Source organism: Spermophilus citellus (genome assembly GCF_964194105.1).
Source record: "Spermophilus citellus genome assembly, chromosome: 15".
NCBI lineage: Eukaryota > Metazoa > Chordata > Mammalia > Rodentia > Sciuridae > Spermophilus > Spermophilus citellus.
This window is the reverse complement of record NC_138195.1, coordinates 81069403-81089874: the sequence shown is the minus strand read 5'-3', so window position 1 is coordinate 81089874 and position 20472 is coordinate 81069403. Positions and strand designations below refer to the sequence as shown.

Genomic DNA, 20472 nt, shown 5'->3' with positions numbered 1-20472 from the left:
GAGATCCCTTCACAGACAGACATTCTGTACCTGCCCAGGTACGCTAATGACCCCCTCCCCTATGTCCAGAGAAAAAGTAATTACATAATCATGTGGTCCCAAGGAAAATGGATTCCCCAATCCCAAAAATTACAGGTAAGCAGAGAGATGAGGAGGTCAACACCCCCAGTCTCTTGTGCACCCTGCTTTCCCATCTCCCTCTAACTCTCCTTGCCTAAAACTCCCTCTTCTAGTCCTCCGTTGTCGGGTGAAGATTGCACAAACAGAGAACAGGGGTGACTCTTGGGGCCATAGTCACCTTTCACTGTCATAACAAGCATTACAATCTCACAAATCGTCTTCTTTTGTCCAAACTTATGGCTTTTCTCCTCTCCCCAGGTCCCAGAGTATACCGTCCTACATCAACGCATTCCCTACACAATGGCTGGTCCTCAAGTTCCCAAGGGCACAGCAGGAATCATGCAAGATCCTGTACCCGCTGCCAGCTGTGGCTCCTTTGGACAAAGGTCCCCATCTCAAAGGTGATGTGCGCTCCAAAGTGGTTGCTATGGTAAATGTGCCCTGCGTTAAACAGCAGAGGAAAAGGGCACCTGAGTCCCCACTCTGCTCCCCTTGCCAAAATCTACATTAGCTCTGGAAAAAATGTCCTACCATCTTGTCCAGATCGTTAATTTCCACGTGAGAAAACAAGGCTCTGAGGACCTAAGCTGCAACAACTGTTGTGGGACTGGGGGAGACCGGGGGCCACCAGCCCTCTCCAAGCAGACAACCCCCACTCTCGCACAGTGGGCTGCCCACCACAGGAGCTTCCCACGGACCTGCGACACAACCACAAGGGGCTGCGTCCACTCTGAAACCACTCCTAAGACCTGAATCTCCTTTGCACACTCAAAGACACAAAGGCCCCGGAGAGATTATAAAGAGGAAATCATTTCTCTAAAGTTAAAATAGGTGGGAAAGTTCCAGTGAGCATTTCAGAGAAATAAATTCCAAAGCCTGGTACCACACCGGGAAGCCCAGGGAGGCAGGAGAGGGGGAATGGGCAGGCTTCCTCGCCCCGCCTCTAAGACTCTAGGAGGGTCACACTTTGAAATCTCTGTACCTTAATTCTTTTTTTTTTTTCCTTAAGACACGGTATTCCATTTTCCAGGAGAAACCTGCACCAGTACCCCAAGCCATTGACTTCTTTACCCCTCTGTCACTGTCCCTGCTGATGATCCAACTTAGAGTAAGTACAACAGGGCCAGCCACGGAGACTGACTTTTCCCTCTCCCTGAAGGGAATATACCACAAAGCCCAGCCAAGGGAGCAGAGAACTGGATCTGGGTCTCGCTCTGCTCCTAACTCCGTGTGTGACGTTGGGCAGTTCACTTAAGGCATCTCTGGCCTCAGTTTCCTCTTCTAAGGTCAGGCAGTGCCTAAAATGATCTGAAGTTTCCTCTAGCCCTGAAATCTGGAGATTCTAGGAGCATCCGTCACTGTCGGAGGGAGAAGGAAGAATCTGGCAAACGTCATCCTTCTTCCTGCATGAGGAGCTGACGTTCTCACTAATCATGACTCAACATGCAGTTTAAAAAAAAATTGTTGCGATGGACACCCACACCACAGAGGTATAACTAATTAAATAAGATATACTCCAGCACAGCAAGCCACAAAATAAGGAGGCAGCTGGCCTGCAATTTGACACAATGCATGGTAAGATTCTACGACTCAAGAAAATTATTTTGCAATTTTTAGAAATTACAAGAAATAGAGAGGCAGAATATAGTAATGAGTAACATTTTGCAATGCTTTAATAAAAAATACATGAATTGTTTCACGATTTGCCTAACTCTACCTGTCGTGGATTCATTATGAAAATATGTCTTTCATTAATTATTTCAAAAGTCTGAAGTCCAGCTCATGATATAAATACATAGAAGGGAATAAATATTCTAATAAGGCTGCACTATCTTCTCAAGAGGTTAATTTACAAACTTTCAGAGCCTACAAAATTCTAAGAAAGTGCATTAAAAATACATGTAGACACACACTGTATGTTGTAGTCTCTTAGTACTAAAAACAAATGTTCTCCATGTCAAACCCACACGCTTTCCAAGCCATGAATTAAATTTAATTTTAGCCTAAGTTCATTCCTGCTCTGGGGTCACCATCAGCCAGACAGCTGAAATTTCCTAATGCTAGTACAGAATGTTACTTTTCAACAAATGTTAAGATAAATCGTGGGGCACTGCGATTGGAGAGCCTCAGGCCCACGGTACGTATCCTAATGCCCTGGTACCTACCTTGCCTCCCCCACTGGCCTTCCTTTAGACTGCTGATGCAATTTCCAGTTTCCCCAACCGTGGTGACTGTGTCCTACTAACCGGAGCCCACGAGACTATCCTAACCCAATACGTGGAGAAAAGGGCAGGAAAAGGACTTGGGAAATTTTCAGTTAGGATACGATCAATAAGAGCCATCAGCAAAACTAAGTACTTCATAAATTTAAACCATAGCCATTAAAAAAAAAAAAATTAAAGAAAGAACTGACAAACAAGGCCTGTTACCACCAAAAGAGACTTTTCGTCTTTGTCCCCCAGTAACGGAGGCAACTGTCTTTGGGGGATTACTTACAACGATGTGTGCTGGTGACGGTGAGCGGGCGTCCTTGAGGGCCTGTCTGCTCTGAAGGCTCCCTGCCTGTACATCAAGCAGTGGCCATTTCATCTGGAGATACTGGAAAACAAGAAACCATGAATTAAAACAAAGAAATGCAAAACAGCTCAGGCGAGCGATGGCTGTTCTTCCACAGGACAGAAACTTTTTAAACACATGCAAATTACAACAAAAGAAAAAGCATGCAGTATCAGAAAGGTCTTCCCTGGAGCTCAACGCTCAAATACTGATCACTAACGCTATAAGCAACTGGAGTTTATCTTTGCAGTCAAACTACCCGGTGGCTTTGGATAAAATGGGTCTACTGATACCACCTTAATTGGGGGGCTGGTGAGGGGAAGAGGAAAGAAAGGAAGGAACCCAGAGTTCTCCCAGAAGAAAAAAGCAAATCTCAAGCCAGAAATGTCCTAGGACATTTCAATTCCAAATCCATTCTTTCAGTGACCTTCATCATTCAAAGGCCCCCATCCTCCAAATTTAAAGAAAAGCTGAGCACTTATGTACAACTGTCCTTCCTGTCATAGAAGCTGCTTACCTAAGAGTGACACAGAGTTCCTCAACCAATCCAAAAGCTTGAAAGACAAAAAAATATTTCCCAGCAACAGACTCACACCCAGAGAACAATGTAATTTACGTGCCCATTTCAACTGACTGCTTAAACAGGCACAGGTTCACCAGAGAGAAATATAAAGTCATGAGCCCATTATGTCCCTCCCTGCCTTTTTCTGAACTATGAAATGGATAAATATACTGCACAAGCAAACCATTGCTGTCCAAAGTCACACATCAGCTGTCAGGATGACCTGAGTGATCAACTGACTCCATCCTGGATTTGTTTTACAGTAAGGGAAACAGAAGTGAGGTGCCTGCCCAGTCCCAGAGATACTTAGCACATGTTTAAGTAACTCCCAGGCAACTGACTTGTCAATCTCAACAGTTTCACTCAGGAGAACTTCAGACAACCCAAGGAAACTTAGACATGATGCTTATAAGCACATTGGCATCAGCCTCTAAGGGTTCAAAGGCCAATTGGCCAATGTGCCAGATAATACTTACGAGAGCATATCATGAGCCACCTTTAACTCTTCACAGACCCAAAGCAAAATAAGGAGCTTTTTTAAATATTCACTGCCTGGCAACTTTTTTTTTTTTTTTAAAAGAGGAGAGAGAGAGAGAGAGAGAATGAGAATTTTTTGATATTTATTTTTCAGTTTTGGGCAGACACAACATCTTCGTTTGTATGTGGTGCTGAGGATCGAACCCAACGCCCCGCGCATGCCAGGTGAGTGTGCTACCGCTTGAGCCACATCCCCAGCCCAACCCAGCAACTTTTATTCCATGACACTGGTGACTGGTGTTCAACCCAGCCTTTATCTAGGCATTATGGGGATACAAAGACACCTGCCCCAGGGAGCTTATCCTGCCTGAAGGGGCCACAGCTCATGGGTAAGTCAAGGCAGATCACTGGGAAGCTGCTCGAGTATCACCAAGAGGGATGACAGAATTTCTGAGAAGAGACATAGGAAGGCTGCCCAGAACGAACCTTGATAAGAAAAGGAACAGCATAGAACAGTCCAGCAAGAAGGGACTGCACAAACCTCATGAGAGAGAGAAGGGTAAAAATTATCCACAAGCCAATCCAAGACTCCTCAGAGATACAACTGTGGGACAAATTAAAACCGAACCCAGTAATCCTTGGTGCTGAAGATCCTAGACTTGAGCCACCTGCATAAAATGCAGTTGATTTATCCTGCTGACACCTACACAGGATAACTGCATCTTCTACAACTTCTACTGAGAAGGCTCGGCTGTGAAGGAACCTGGCTCTGTGCGTAACATGACCCCGGACCTTGCACTAAATCCCTGGTACAGGTCTCTAATGTTGGTCTGTGATGGCAGAGTGGGTGGACGTCCGCCCTGAACACTGACTGTAGGATTCCAGTCCCCCAGACAGTGAATCCCAGCAGGACCCTCCCACTTGTCCTTACAGTCCAACCATTTCCACATACCAGTGTCTTTGGGACCAGTATCGCCTGAGGAGAGAACCGCTGAAGCAAATGTTCCCAAGGTCCTTCAGCCTATACCCGAGCCAGAGGGCTCTGGGAATCTGCTGTGCCCTGTCTCACCCCCACTGCTTCCCATTCTCACTTGCCACATAAACACAGGCTGCACTGGTCAAAACCACTCAATAGAGTCATTTCCTTGAGGCCAACCAAAATGGACACCCGCCAACACTCACCTCTCCATCTCACAAAAGCCCGTGAGCCCAAATGCAAAGCTGGGCGGACCCACCTACACCCACCTCCTGCTTCTCTCCAAAGAGAAGGTGAAGTGGGTGGACAAGCTTCAGGGTCTGCCATCTGCAAAACTGATTCGATTGCATTCTAATTCGGGCTCCATAGAATCAGGAAATTCAGGCTTGGTTTAGGTGACAGACCTGCCCCAAAGACCCCACCCAGGAACTGTCATGCCCATAATGCAATATTAACGCAGAGACTTACAATTCTTATTTTACATAAAAGCTTCATTGTGTGCCATATCCAATCTCCATAGGCTACCTACACCACATATTTTTATGAGCCTGCATTTCAGCGCTCTGAGCCTACAACACGCATAATTTTCAATTATGTTAGGGCAGCCCAGGATCACTGCCTATATAACATTACTGGTTGGAGGAAATGAGACTCGGCCCTGCTGCCCAGAGAGAGCTAACGGAATCCAGATGGTGGAGGAAGACAGCCCTGGTCCCGCCGACTTGCAGGAACTCCACAATGACAGCCCCAAACTCTCCTACCCGGTGCAATTTGATGCCACAGAACAGCTGGGCACCCACAAATCCCTGATCCTCCCTTGACTCTTAACTGGCATTCGGGCTGACAATGCTCCTTTTGGGGAAGTAAGGGGTACAACAGGAGTCTTTAAAGGAAGTTGTTATTAACCTCCTCCAAAAGGAATGGGTTCCCCAGGTTCCTTCATCTTCTACAATTGGTCCTTATTAATGGGGAAAATAAATAAATAAAGGGAAGAAAAAGGAAATTAGGTACGATTACAGCCTAGAGGAAAATCTCTTCCTTCCTGGAGACATTAAACAGCAGGAAATTCTATTCTGTTGGGTCCTAGAGGAAGACCTGGAGGAGGAGGCATCTCAGATTTACAAAAGGACTGGAACGTTATGCTACATTTTCCCCACAGCTTGGCTTCAGTTTTACATCCTTTTGGGAAAGTTTTTTAAAAAAAAGAAAAAAAAAAAAGTTCCCACCATCCCACTATAAAAACAACACCGGGCTCCAGCACTCTTTCTCTTAGGCTGCTCAACGTGGAAATTATGAATTGCCTACAAAAACATTAAGCTTTTCAACAAACGGCAATCAAACGGGGCTGTGGGAATTCTGACATTGAAAACTGTTGAAATGGAGTCTGCTCGGCTTTCATTTCTTTTTTTTTTTTTTAAAGGCCATCCTGGCTTAAGCATTTCATCCTTTGTTTAATAATCATGTTCTGATCATAGCCCATTAGGGTTTTCCCCCAAATCATATTTTATGATATGTCTCAGGGAGCTTAAGTTAAGCTTTGGACCTGTGGGCAAAGTCTCCAAATATATACAACACCCAGGGCCTGACAAGAATCAAAGTGGTGGGAAAGCCTGTTAAATTGTCAGCAAAAGAAAAAGGTGAGCATCTGATTTCTTCCCCGCCACCTCCCCACCGTAAAAGGGAAAGTGAAGGCGAAGGAGACCGGCCTTCAGAATGGAGGTTGGGGGGGTGGGAGGCAGGTTAGCAGCAGTCAGCGCCTACTCCGGCGGCCTGACCCAGCCTGTCCCTATACGGCACCTGTGTCCTTTGGAATCCTCCATTCCTGGAACCTGCCACCTGCGGGTGCTACTGAGGGTTTCAGGCTTTCGTGCAAATTTCTTCTCTAAACAAACAGAAGAACTCAAAGAACACAGATGGCGGTGGCAATGAGAATGACAAGGCTGCCGGGAAACTTGATTGAACATCAGCAAGGCTTCCCGGCACTACCCTTTCAGTCACTCCGTTCCACAGATGGACAGGCCAGTGGGGACGGCCCTGTGTTTGCTCAGGGCAGGGCTGGCACCCTTCTCCTGTGAAGCGCCGATAGTCCGTATCTTGGGTTTTGAGGTCCACACCACCTCTGCCATGACCACTAGGTTCTGCCACTGGTAACTCAAATGCACCCCCAGGCAAGGCATGGGTGCGCTGTGTGGTGGCTGCGCGCCAATCAACGTACTCAAGGACACTGAAATCTGAATTACTATGCCTCACTTGATTTCTTCAACCATTTTTAAAGTAATAAAAATCGCTCTTCCCTTGCAGGCCATGCAAAAGCAGGCCATGCAAAAGCAGGTGGCCAGCCAGCTGTGGCCTGTGAGCTGGCCGTCCCTGGCTGAGAGAAAGGGTCCTGCCAGAGAAGCTGCGGCCCTCACTGGGCGAGTAGGAAAGTGGGTTCAACGGCCTGAAAGCAACTTTTTGGACTCAACCACCCCTGGCAAAAAGGTTTGGGGGAATAGCCTGGAAGATTCCAAGCCCTCTGGCCGAGACTCCCAGTCACAAGGTCTAACCACTAGACCACAATCTCACCGAAATAACTACCCCTCCTTTCCAAAATGGAAGTTTTAGAGACCCCTGAGCAATTCTGACTGGAAAGGTTCACGTGTTCAGCAGCTCTCACCCACTTTCCCAGGGGACAGTGGTGACATGACATCAGATCACCCCCAAACAATGGCAAACCGGACTTCCTCAAGCCTCGGGGGAAGCAATCCCAGAGCTGTGGGACCAACTGTCTAGGTTCAGAAGCGCCTCCCTCCAGAACTCTCCGACAGGCTGGGTTAAAGTCAGCCACCCACAGAGGGCATCGGCCAAGGGCTCGCGGCCAAAGGCAAGCAGAGTTCAAGGTGGGAAGAGGGACAGCATGGGGTCTGGACAGACTGTTCGATGCAGTAGGGCTGGTCTCTTCCAGAAAACCAGGTCCTCCAGGCGGCCTCCCAGCCAGGGACAGTGAGCTCCTAGGACAAACATCAGTGTCTCTTCCACCCGCTGTTTCTGACCAGGGTGCTTTTTCCTAGGAAATTCATTTTACAGGAAATCAAATTACTTGGATGCATCCTCATGATGGATTTCCACCACTGAGTCTTCCTAACGCACTAGTGCCAGAAAGTTGCTTCATTTCTAATAACAGGGGAAGTCTAAGCCTCTGCCTATATACCTAGCCATGGCCCACCATGTCCAGTCCTTGGGTTTCTTTCCCCTTTGAGTTGGCTTGTTCCTGATTCACTGAGGGCCACTCACACCAACTCTGGTTCAAATACCCAGCACAGAGGGAAGAACTAGATCACGCTTTTCACATCACTCCACAGCACCTAACACAGGGCGCGAGAAGAAGCCACTCACTGCAGGGAGGAAAAAGTAAGGAAATAGTGTGCTCAAGTACCCAACCCAAGAGCAGTCACACACTGTTGGCACCTCTGATGGGAGGATCACCCAAGAGACAGCACACTCACAGATTGTAGGGAACAGGCCCGTGTCTTTCTGAACCAACTTCATTCCTCAGAAATAGGACACAGAAAATCCAGCCTATCTCCTTATAAACGAGTAGTTTTGCTCTCAGGGATCAGGAAAAACCCAACTTATACACAATAGATTAAGGAATTGTGGTCGATTTAATATTCTGTTCTACTCTCTTTCCAAAAGTTAGCGCTGATCAAACATACTAATGCTGAAACTATGGGGCACTATTGCAAAAGTCCTTTCAGGGTCCTGCAGGATCCTCAGGGGTATCACCACAAAATCTATCTGACCAACCTCCCTCCAGATGCAGAAGGTACAGGAGACCAGGCTGCCTTGTCCTAGGTGAAAATATACTCCAAAGAAGAAAAATCCAGATAGGCTCTATTTTAAAAGGCTTTATTTGCCCATGATGCATGACTGCAGCTTAGAAAAGAGAATATATGATTTCTGGTTGTTAGGATTTAGCTTAAAAGAGTATGTACTACCAGTTACCCAGGAACAAAACACCATGGGGGTAGGGGTAGGGGTAGGGGTGGGGATCAGTATGATCTTAAGGGTTAGGTGCTGCTTATTTGTTTGGACTTTTTTTTTTTTTTTCTTAAAGAAAGCACGATGTATAGGAATCCAGAAAAAGTTGCCCTTAAGTCCTATTTCTCATATAAAAAGAATATGGTGGCAGGGTGGGGGTGGGGGTGGGATCAGGTATCTGGGTGAAACAATTGAATGGCCTCATCCTGTCTCCAGGGTCTCTCATTCTAAGTTTTAAGTGAAATACCATATTGACCTTTTTCTCATAAGCCTTTTTCTTTGTAAGGATCTAAAGGGCCCTGATAGTATCACTTCATATTTTGAGAGTTGGAACCTACATCCACAATTAACTCTATGAAATCAGTGAGTAGAAAGTAGAACTAACCGTCCAGCAAGGAAGAAACTGAGGCCAGTGAAGCAGGACACGGTCTGCCTGAGGTGGCGGCCCAGTGCCCGGGGTTCGGCCACCCCCCACCCCTTCTTACCTCTCCTGGTTTTCTCCTGTTTAGGTATGGTGGCCTGAACACAACCAGTGAAAGTGACTCTAGAGTAACAGCAAAGGGCAGGTCCCACAGGGTCCCCAAGGTAGTACACATCCCTCTCCCACATCTATCATCTGTGCCTCCCTGGTCTGTGGGAAAACAATGAATTATTTTCTGCTAAGGAAATTTTTCCACCAGAGCTACGGAGGCAACGAGTAGGAAAGAGGAGACAAAGCAAAACGAGCCCATCACTAATAAACAACAACAACAAAAAAAATCCAGTGACCAAAACGTGAAATTCGACGTTCTTTACCCTGCCTACCATTCCCCAGTCCTGGCCCTGAGCTAGCTTCCGATCAGGGAAGCTAAGGTACGGCTACAGAAGGGCCATCTGTACAGAACTTCCTCCCACGCCAAACGGGGTCCCAGACCTGCCTCCCTCCTTCTCTTGAAATGATGACCATGTGGGCCAGGTGTGGTGGCTTTCATCCCAGGGACTCAGGAAGCTGAGGCAGGAGGATCACAAGTTGGAGGCCAGCCTCAGCAACTTAGGGAGGCCCTGTCTCAAAATTAAAAATAAAACAGGGCTGAAGTGTAACTCAGTGGCAAAGCATCCCTGGGGTCAATCCCTAGTACCAAAAAAAAAAAAAAAAAAAAAATTATTCCTGTGTCCTGGGACAGCACAGTGCGGGGTCGAGACCTATTTTCCAGGCCCAGCACCTCCACTAACTGGGCCCATTACTCCGCGTCTTCACTGGGCAATCTCTTCCCCACTCTGCACCCAGGCCTTCAGCAGGAAATGGGGGAGCATGATCTGAAAATCCCTTTCTACTCTGGCACAGGGGTCCCCGCGGTACTTTCTTTTTTCCTTTTTCGAGAAAAAGGAAAAAGAAGTTCTATTGCTTTGCTAGCAAAGGAGAAATAGCGGGCACTCCTGTCCCAAAGGCTGTGAGTCTCTGGATCAGGAAGGACACGGGTTACATTCCAACAGGGGGTCCCAGGGCACCCTGAAGGCTGTTGGGATTCACTTGTTAATTTGGGAGATACTCACTTCCCAGTCCTCCTTCCTCCAGTGGGTGTGTCCAAGGGCAGTTAACTAGGGGGGGAAAGAGGATACTGTCTCCACCACTGGCTGGGGAAGGGCTGGGGTTGGCCTCAGTGTAGAGCACTTGCCCTGCATGTGTGAGGCACTGGGTTCGATTCTCAGCACCACATAGAAATAAATGAATAAAATAAAGGTCTGTCAATACCTAAAAATTTTTTTAAAAAAATAAACTCGTTAGGGGGAGAGAAGAGAGAAAAAAAAATTTTTTTAATAAACCTTAGAGCAATGAGGACGACATTCAGAAGGTGAAGGGACCACTATGACATTTCCCCACTGTCAACTTCCACTTCTATGGAAAAGTGGGGGATGACATCTCCAAGCTACTTCGCGCTGAGAGAGGGTAAAGTTGGGGGAAAGCGACCCAAAGTCCTTGTTTTCTGTCAGGTGGGGCATGGACAGTGAAGGGTACTCAGCATCACAACAGTCCAGAGGTCCAGGGTGGCAGTCAGCAGTGACTGGACAAGGTATACATAAGGCAAGGTGTAGGCTTTAATTATTGAGCTGAAGTCTAGCCTCATTTGGAGCCATTCTAACATGGAATGAGGTGGGGGGCCCCTCAGGTAAGGTGGGGTTCTTCACAAATAGCACACGACATCATGACATCTTAGCGGGTCCAAGTGCAGCCAGAATTAGACAGGCAGTCAGCATCCCCCGTGGCACTTTCTAATAAGCAGATGTTCTACACAGGGGTGGCCAAGGCCTAGAAAAATCACCTAAGACATAGTCAATGGGACAAGAAGCTAATGAATGGTACGGGGACACAAACCAGGGAGGCAGAGACGGTGTAAAGAATGATTTAATTCACAATGATGACATGATCCCACAGCTCCCAAACCTCGCTGGCTGGTTTACAAGACTTTTATCCTTATCAACTCGGAAACTGCTTAATCAAAATACCTGAGAGTGGGCCCACCTGGCGGGTGGGAGGTGTCTACCCCACTCCACCCCCCACCTCGCCAGGCAACCCTGAGGACCACTCATTACCATCAGCCACCAGGGCTAGGGCAGTCATAATGAGTCCGTGGAGTTTGTGTGGATGCCATCTGACTTTCTCAGACTCTTTTCAACGTCTAGACTGACTGTTGAGACATCCTTTGGAGGTGGTCAGAGCCAATTAGCTCCAAACCCATCTTAAAACAGAAGAAAGTGAAGAAGAAGAAAAGTGGCTTAGCCACACACACACAGTCACTGCTGCTTCTGAACCAGAACGTGGGACTTGGGTATGTCTACATGGACCTTTTTCATCTACCAGTTTTCTGAGAGTTCCTGCTCACTCCATGTGAACCCAGAAGAGTCTGAGAGGGACACACAACGGGTGCCCAAGCAGGAGAGAGATCACAAAAGCAGGGCAAAGAGGTGCACAGGGCCTTCTCTGAAGAACAGGGGGACTGCTAGGAAGCCAGCCTCACAGTTCCACTGCATGGTGACCAAAGCAGCCCGAGACCAGCCATCTAGGCGTCTTCAGGCAGTCCCAAGACTGGGCCCAACACAGAGGCCCGGGTGTCCAAGTCCCTAAGCCAGGGGTCAGAAGACATGAAGCCACAGAAGAACCGGAAGGAGGAGCCCTGCTTCCCATCTTGTGCCAACAGTGACCCTCTTCAGCCTCCAGACAGAGCCACGCAAGCCCATGCCCCAGGGCCCCCCAGCTGGTGACAAACAATGAACTATAGGAGTCTCCCATGAAGAGGTGGACTAGAGACCATCTACCTTTAGGAAGAGAAGAATTTACAACCTTTCATTTTAAAATCAACCATTGCAGTCAGCATACTTATGAAAAGGCCCATGCAGTCAATCTAACTGGAATGTTTTGGCTGTTACTGGTGTCTCTACGGCCTCTGGAGGTCGAACAAGGTATCCACAAACCTGAGATGAGCTGGAACACAGAGCAGCCTTGGGAGCAAGCATGAGAACCCACCCAGAGCTTAGCTCAACATGGGGTGTTCTCAGATAAGAAAGCCCAAGTCTTAACTGATGGCACTTCTAAAAAATGGAATATTATTCAGTTAAAAAAATGAATGAAATACTGACACAGCTACATCATGGATGAGCCTTGAAAACACTAGGCTATCTTTTTATTTATTTATTTTTTCCTTGGTACTGGGGATTGAACCCAGGGGTGCTTAACCACAGAGCCACATCCCAGCCCTTTTTTATATTTTATTTAGAGACAGGATCTCTCTGAGTTGCTTAGGGCCTCACTAAATTCTGAGACTGGCTTTGAACTCACGATCATCCTACCTGAGCCTCTAGAGTAGCTGAGATTATAGGCATGTGCCACCATGCCCGGCTCACTATGCTATCTTAAAGAAGGCAGACGAAAACATCATGTCATGATTCCTTTTATATAAAATATCTAAAATAAGCAAATCCTAGAAGTAAATTAGTGATTGCCAGGACCTGAGGGAAAGTGATGGGGAGCACCCATTTTTTGGGAACTGAGGTTTCTTTTCAGGGTGATGAAGATGTACTGGGAATAGATAATGGTGATATTTGCACAATCTTATAAATATTTGGAAAAAAAATCACTGAATTTACATATCAACTGGAAAAATTTTATGGTCTGAATTATATCTCAATTAAAAATGACTTTTCTAAAAAAGAAGGCACCAAGTCACCGGAAGGTTACCACATTCACTTAGGAGACGAACACCACGTACACATAATTCCATCCGGAATGTCACGATGCACAGAAAACCCAGGCACTATTCTGCACAGAACTGCCCTCCACGGCTTCATGGGAAACGAGCAATTTCCAAACATGGTTCTGGATCTCGGGGAGGAATAGCTACAAAGGCAGGGGAACTCCAGGACTTCAGGAAGGGAAAAGAGCTCAGCACCCCCTGGATTAAAGGTACTGAGGAGGGACTAGAAGTGTTACGACTGCTGTCGGGGCCCACGGCCAACAGCACACAGAAGGCCCACGGCCCTGAGTCAATAAAACCACAGCCAATTCCGAATCCCAAATCCTACAGTCCCCTCCCCTGTCGGCACCTCAGTTCCTCCATCTAAAAACTGGGCATGAAAACCCACTTCCCTGCAGCCTCTCAACTGACTTCCTCACTGTATATTCAACCTCAAAGGATAAACCACGCAAATGAAATAAATGAGAAACTCGGAGGAGGCTGAAGGCAGTTGCGATCTGCTGTTTCTTCAACTACTTGGGGGATTTAAAAGTCAGAAACTTCCGGTCTGTCTTGGAAGTGGGTAGGGATGCAGCCACCAGGTGACCTTTCAGAGGTACGAAGTCTGCGAGTAACGGGGTCCTGACGACCTAGAAGGGTTCTTTTCAATGCAGGAATCATGAGGCAACTGACTTCCCAAATTCCTTCCCATCTCCATGGCTGGGAGCGCTCAAGACTTGGACTCTCCCTCCCCACTCCATGTTCCCCCCTTCCCAGACAAAAGACGTCCAGAGCAAGTCCAGCTCCAGCTCCAGCCACGACCCCAGCTGCATCTTGCTTTTATTTCTTCTCCCTTGTCACATCTGAAAGAGGTCAGTGGCTCCAGCAAGGTCTCCCCGGCCAAATTTTTATTGTCAGACTCTAGCTGTGACAAGCAGGTGGAGATGCCTCATCACGCTGCACCGGGGAAGCCGAGGGGTCAGCAGCGCCTCTGGTTAATTTTGCTCGGGGAGAAGAACCCCCGACCCGGGTGAAGGTCTCTGCGCCGCTGACCTCCGCGGGCCCCACGACCCCCCTGAACACTCGTTTTGCCGCCTCAGCCAGAAGCGGCCTGCCACTCAAGTATCATCTTGCTGTAACAAATTACTCCTAACCCAGGATTATGGCTCTTTCCAAATCCCTCCTAGAGAGCAAGGAAATAAACATTCTCTCCTAGGACTCTGCCCCAGTTGTTCCCCCTGTTGGTAATCCCTGTCTCTATTTGCTTCTCCTACAAGCTTCGTCTGGGAGGTCTGCTAGACCATTCCGGCCCACTTTGCTTTCAGGCGTAAGCTGAATGTCTCAATTGTCCATTAGGCACAGTAAAAGATGAAGGCCGGCTTTCTGTCCCGAGCAGCCTCGCACAATGGTCCCCTTTGCCCGCACGCTCCGCTCCTCGTCTGACTGCAGACTCCACTGCCCTAATCCTAGTCACTCAAGGAAGTCCACACCCCGAATTCCTTCCCAGTGTTGCAGAGGGACCAGCCAGGACAGGTCAGAGGGAGTTGGGCAGCACAGGCTTGGGGCTTCCCTGGGACATGGGGCTGCCCCCAAGGGGTGGCATATCATCTCGGGGGAGTCACGCCAGGAGTGGCATACATTTGGGGGGAGTCACACCAGGGGTGGCATAACATCTGCAGGCGGAGGCACTGCTCTGTCCCCAGATCACAGCTTCCCTTAATAAACTAGCAGGAGATATTTCGAGCACAATAAGATCATTTGGGGAAGGAAATACAGTTCTGTCCACTTCCCAAGTCTCCTCTGAAATACTTCGGAAACACAGGGCTGTTTTGTTATTTTTTAACTGTATACACAGCCTGACAATATAGGCCAAGAAGCAAGGAGCAGAACAATGGATGTTATAATCAAAGAGGGTGATTTAAGGAGATAAGATCTCAGGTCTGTTTTAAGCAAGACTTTCTCCCTAGAGAGAGAGAATGGTGGCCAGCACACTCCCCGACTCCTGACAGGCTGAAAGAGAAACTTCCTGAAATAACCAAGACTTTGGAAGAAAAAAGACACCACCTATCAAAATGCAGACACCAACTCAAATGTCTGCTTAATAAAGCAGAAAAAGGAGTAGCCGGGTGAAGGCACCGAGCTGGCCGACACCACTAACTGGGTACAGGGTGCGACCCTCCTTGCTCCTCTCAACTGTGGGCCCCGGCTGACCAGTCTCTCTTCTCTTGCCCAGGCCCCAGCGCCTCTCTAAACCAACTTGTTCTCTGCTGCTGTGGTTTTGGTCTTTACTAGAACTTGGCCCGGGAAGGAACAGTAATGATCTGAAGCTAACCACGCAGTCATTAGTATGTCATCCGGACGGGCAAAATCAATTCCAACAGCATCAAGTTGGGTAAGCTCCCTCCCCCCAGGCCTGCTCTATTAATAGCAAGAAAGTTTCCCAGGCTTCGGTTTATTTGTAATCCCAACCAGCCCTGACCACAGGACCTGGCCATCTGCACTCCTAGAGCTCCCAGGGATTTGGGAGACAGAATCTCAGCTCTCCATTTTTTGATAGTAGTGAAAGATGTGGAAAGAAGCCTGGGCTTACAGGAGAGGGGATGACTCAGCCCGAACAGGGCCTGATCCCAGGAAAGGCCTGGGTGGCAAAGGCCAAGAACCAGCTGGTCTCTTTACTTTACCCATCTGACCCCAGCTCCTGACACTCTTCCAGCCTGAGCCAATCCCACAGGTCACCACCTTCTCTCCCCTCATAGAGCTGGTAGAAGGAAGGTTCTACAAGGAGCAGATGGGTTAAAAATAAAGGTGAAAGCTCCCTAATTTTGACCCTGGTGACACAGTAGAGTACTCAAGAGCACACATGAGGGGCAAGAATGATTGGGGTCAAATCCAGGATCTGCAGCTTGGCACTTTTAGGACCTCGGACAAATGGCTCCACTTCTCTGTGCCTCTGGACTCTTGCCTATAAAATGAGGCTGATAACATGGGGATCGTAACAGTATACCCTGCAGACTGCAGCAGTCAGGGATCAGGGGTCTCCCCACTACCACTTAAGCCCTGGGATGAATGGGCTAAAATTAAAAAAAGACTTGCCTGACGGGGTTTATGTTCGAAAGCAAACCACCTCCTTGCAAGGAGTAAGAGGGAGAAGAGGGAAGTGTGTGATTTGTGAAGGTAAACGCAGCATCAGAGGCTGCCAGGTGGGGCACCCAATGACCCACCATTCTAGTTCACATGCAAGTGGGCAAGTTGGAAACCATTCATTTGGGCATTTTGAACAGATCCCTCTTCCTGTCTTTCTGTACCCTGGAAGGGGCTTTGCTGTGAGAATTCAACTCCAACTGCCTGAAGTTTCCCAAATGCCTGAATGAGGAAGTCAATTTAATGAGGTCTCTGCTGGAGAAAAACGGCATGTGAAGCCCAATCCCTCCTCAGGCACAGGTGAGTACCAACACCCCAACCGAAAAAAGGCTTCTGGACTCAGACCGGCTCACTCTACAGACACAGGGCACGAAGGAAAGCACACACGGCTGCGACAGGAAATCGCTACCTCAGCACATTCCTGAGTGACAGTTCGCACCAGTGTGCCCAGGAAATGCCCCACAAGGTCTCTTCGCTCAGTTTCCTTGGACCACTGAGCCCCTTCTGGGTTAATGGGATTCAATGCCAGGAGGACCCAAAGCGGCACACTGAGTTCTGTGGGCCCCGGGCACTCCGGGCCAGCTCAGACCTGATTTCCATCAAGCTCCGCGACTCCACTCACTCAACAAGACATTTATGGAGGGTCTAACACAGGCCAAGTGCTGACTTCCAAAAGAGTTGGGTTCTTCCAGAGAAGATACGCACAGTCCAGAGATGTAGGTAAGCTTGGATAAACGACCTCACCTCCTTAAGCACTGGTTTGCTTGTCTGTAAAATGGGAATATAAACAAAGAGCCGACTCTGAGTCCTTGTAAGGATCAAAGGCTTGGCGTGGCGCCTGGCATATGGTAAGTGCTTAGAAAATGCTAGCTATTATATTATTAGCTAGCTATTATATTGCTATTAATATAATCAGTATCATCAGAATAAAAAACCCCTTGAGTTATTGTAAGATTCTAAATCATCCAAAGAGTAAATCCCTAGATAGGTACATTGTATAGTGCTTAAAAGGAAATGAACACTTCGGGCTAAGTAAAGCAAAGTGACCAAACACATTCCTACTTAACCAGCCTCAGGTTCGTCCAGCCCGCTCACCCCCCAGCCTTCTGGTTAAGTGGAATTTTCCTGTTACTCCATTTGGGCTCCTCCCAGGTGCTCAGCCACTCAGTGGCCGGCCCAGGGTTCTGAGTTCCGCCTTCCCCCACAACAGGTTCCTACCTTAGAGATGTGTTTTAAATGCCCTTAAGGTTGGCCCGTAGGTTTGCACACAGCAGAGAAGCTGGCCATGATCACACAGTAGGGGGCACACACTGGCCCACAGAGCAGGGTGCTGCAGTGCCCTGGGTCACGCCTGGCAGCATCTGCTCATAGACTACCCAGAAACCACACAAAATCATCGTCTAAAGGAGGTTTTGCAATGGGCACAAAATAAAAATGAAAAAGAAAACGAAAATCTTGGAGAAAACCTGCTGCTTTTCTCCCAAGCCGGTGTTGATTTTTGTTTTTCCTCCTCCTCCTTCAGAAAGGCCAATAAGACTTAAACCTAAACTCTAGAATCTGTTAGAAAGATGGCCTGGAAGAAGGGTGAAAAGCTGGGAAAGAAGAATTCGGAGAACTCCCGGGTGCCTCTCGCTTACCACTGTAAGGCATAAAAACAAGGGTCAGCCATCTGGCACCAGATCAGCCCCCAGATCAGGCCAAAGACACCGTGGGTTTCCTCGGCGCTGGCCCTGTCCTCACAGAATGAGGAAAGACAAGCCAGGCTGAAAACTAGCCAGGAGACAGGAAAGGGCCCAGAGTGAACAAACACCCATGGGGACCTCAGACGGAAGAGTGGGGAGGCAGACCAATTCTTGTGTTTGAATCCCAGGCACTAAGTACTTCCTAAGAGAGCTGGGCAGGTTACTTAACCTCTCTGAGCCTCAGTTTCCTCTACGGCAAATGGGAGATAGCAACAACTCGGGTTGTTGGAGGAAGCTGAGCCATGACTGCAGGTAGCAGTGCACACAGAACCCAGCATTTGTCAAGAGCTCGGGAAATGTCAGCCCTTAGGACACTGTCACTGTTATGATTAAGTTGATCTTTGCTGCGTTTGGTGACTTTGACTATGATGTCAGGAAACGCCTTTGGTCATTATCCAACAATGCAGTATGTCACCACAGATTTACTTTCTAGGAGGCAGACATAAGAAGAGAAGCTCAGCAGTTGAATCACCTACTATTTTATACTTTATTCAGAATATTTTATATTTTAATTTAAATGTTGCTCTCTGATATTCCACCCATTTTTCAGATGAGCTTTCAGGAAACTTCACTAGGCAAGAGCTCAGACAACTAGCCCAAGGTCACAGGGGTTAGAAGTGAAAGGTATCAGCTCAGGACATAAGCTCACCTCTCTGTGCCTGTGCCAAGCACCTACGGTTTCTTTGAGCATCACTGAAAATCTGACAGGTATATATTGATGCCAGCAAGTTGCTGGGTACCAGAGACAGAAGGAAAGATCACAGGACCTAAGAGGCACATGACCTGGATGAAAGACCCCAGGTCTCACCCAACTTGCTCCATGAAAGTGAGCAGAGCTTTGGTCTCAGTGACCCTCAGTTACTGTAGAATGATTCCTGTCACTCCACCCCAATAAGGTGGACGGGAAAAGTCCACTAACCCACACCTAGCTAAGTGGCAACCTGTGACAGGGCCTCAGGTGTCCACACTGTTTCCCTCCCCTGTGTCCCCTACACCATCCCCCAACCTACAGAATAAAGGTAATGGTGACTTCCCCTCAGAGGGCTGTGGTGACGGCTAAATGCAGAAAGGTGTCTGAAAATCACTTCAACTGTAAAATATTGTGAAAACCCAGTTGCTGTTATTTCAGGGATGCCCGTCTCTGCAGGCCAGGCCAGGCGTGCCCACTCCAGAGGAAAGCCAGAGGAGTGCTCCAGCCTACGGTGGGAGGGAGCACTAGGCAGGGGCTGGAGGAAGGTGCAGCGGGGAGCTGAGCCTTGGCAGGAGGGAGGACCACACGGCACACACCAGAGCCCACACACGTGGCGAGGGGACGGGGCCTTGTGCAGGCTCCCAGGATGGTGCCTCAGCCTCCTCAGCAGCCGGCCCTCTGCTGCCACCCTGCTCCTCCCAACCCTGCCTGACCAGAGGCCTCCCCACCGCCTGGGGCCAGACTGTAGGGTGACCAGGACCCAACGGTGAGCAGAAAAGCCACATTGCTGCCCTCGCTGACCTCATTATCTTCAGACCCAGAGGATTCATTAATTAAGACAACAGCACACACACTGACTTCTAAAAAGCTTCCCCTCCGGCCACAGCATTTCTCAATAAGAGGCATTCATCCACTCTCCACCTGTTACTCCTGCTTTTAAAGAAGGGCAAAGGTGACATTTCTGCACGCCACCAGCTCAAAGGTTACAACAAAGAAAGCAATGGAGGGTTCTGGGTTGTCAAGTTCCTAACATAACGAAAGCCCACTCCCCTGGTGCCGTCCATAACCAAACTGTCAGGCCAAGACAGTGATGGCTGACTTTCATTAAAGGGCAGGTGTCTGGCTAATGTTCACGTGACCAAAAAAAAAAATGCCAGCATGACCTCATGGCACCTGAAAAATCAGTGCGTCCAAAACACTCACCTGTTTACTGCTTCAGAAAAGGAAGCCAAACAAATCTTGAGCAGTGCTTTTCCCTGGGTAGTGGGATTACAGACAACTCCTTTGTTTACTTTCTAAAACAATATTCTAATTTGGGGGGTGGGGAAACGGTTAAATTTACTTCTCAGTATGGGATAAGCCTGATCTACACAGGACAAAACAGGTGAAAGGGGGCAACATTTAACTTTGGCTACAGACACAGGATGGGCCAGTCAGTTGGGTGGAGGAAGGCCTGTGATCCAGGGGCACCACTGTACCTGCTCGCCCAGAAGGACTCACGGGCCACCAAACCCTCACGTGGAGCTTTCACACCAGGGCACATCCCTGACAGAGACCTGGTTTGGCGTTATTTGACTTATTCCCATCAGGCAAGCAGAGCCCACTGCAAACCTGGCCCCGCCCTGAGCCCCACAAGAACCACAGCCCAGGCATGTTAAGAGACTCCTGCTCTGTCACCACAGCGTGCCCCAAATATTTCCTTCACACCACTGTCCACAATCGAAGGCGTATCATGTTCCTACCCTCATGGGAACTTTCAGAGAGGAGAATGAGGACGCTCTGCCAGCCGGCACCACCTTGCTTTGGCTAAGACAGCTGCAATTTCACATGCTGAGTCCCACAGGCCCAGAAACCTACCAGGATTTGTCCTCCCTCTTTTCCCCGCCACTGGACACTGCTCCCAAGTCCACCACTCACCTGTAATGCCTTTATTCTCTTCCGTTCTCACAGCTGCCCCCCAGAGCCATGTCTAGCTCCCC

The 20472-nt window shown here is 48.4% G+C and overlaps 1 protein-coding gene across 47 annotated transcripts in view; it reads right to left on the bottom strand.

Annotated features, from left to right (window-relative positions):
- TCF7L2 (transcription factor 7 like 2) overlaps positions 1–20472 on the bottom strand; it is a 187983-nt gene that overhangs the window by 109034 nt on the left and 58477 nt on the right. For all 47 annotated transcript variants that reach the window (XM_081267242.1, XM_081267241.1, XM_081267285.1 and 44 more), the window contains one exon: positions 2617–2718. In XM_081267242.1, the coding sequence (XP_081123368.1) occupies positions 2617–2718 (102 nt within the window). The remainder of the gene's footprint in view (positions 1–2616; positions 2719–20472) is intronic.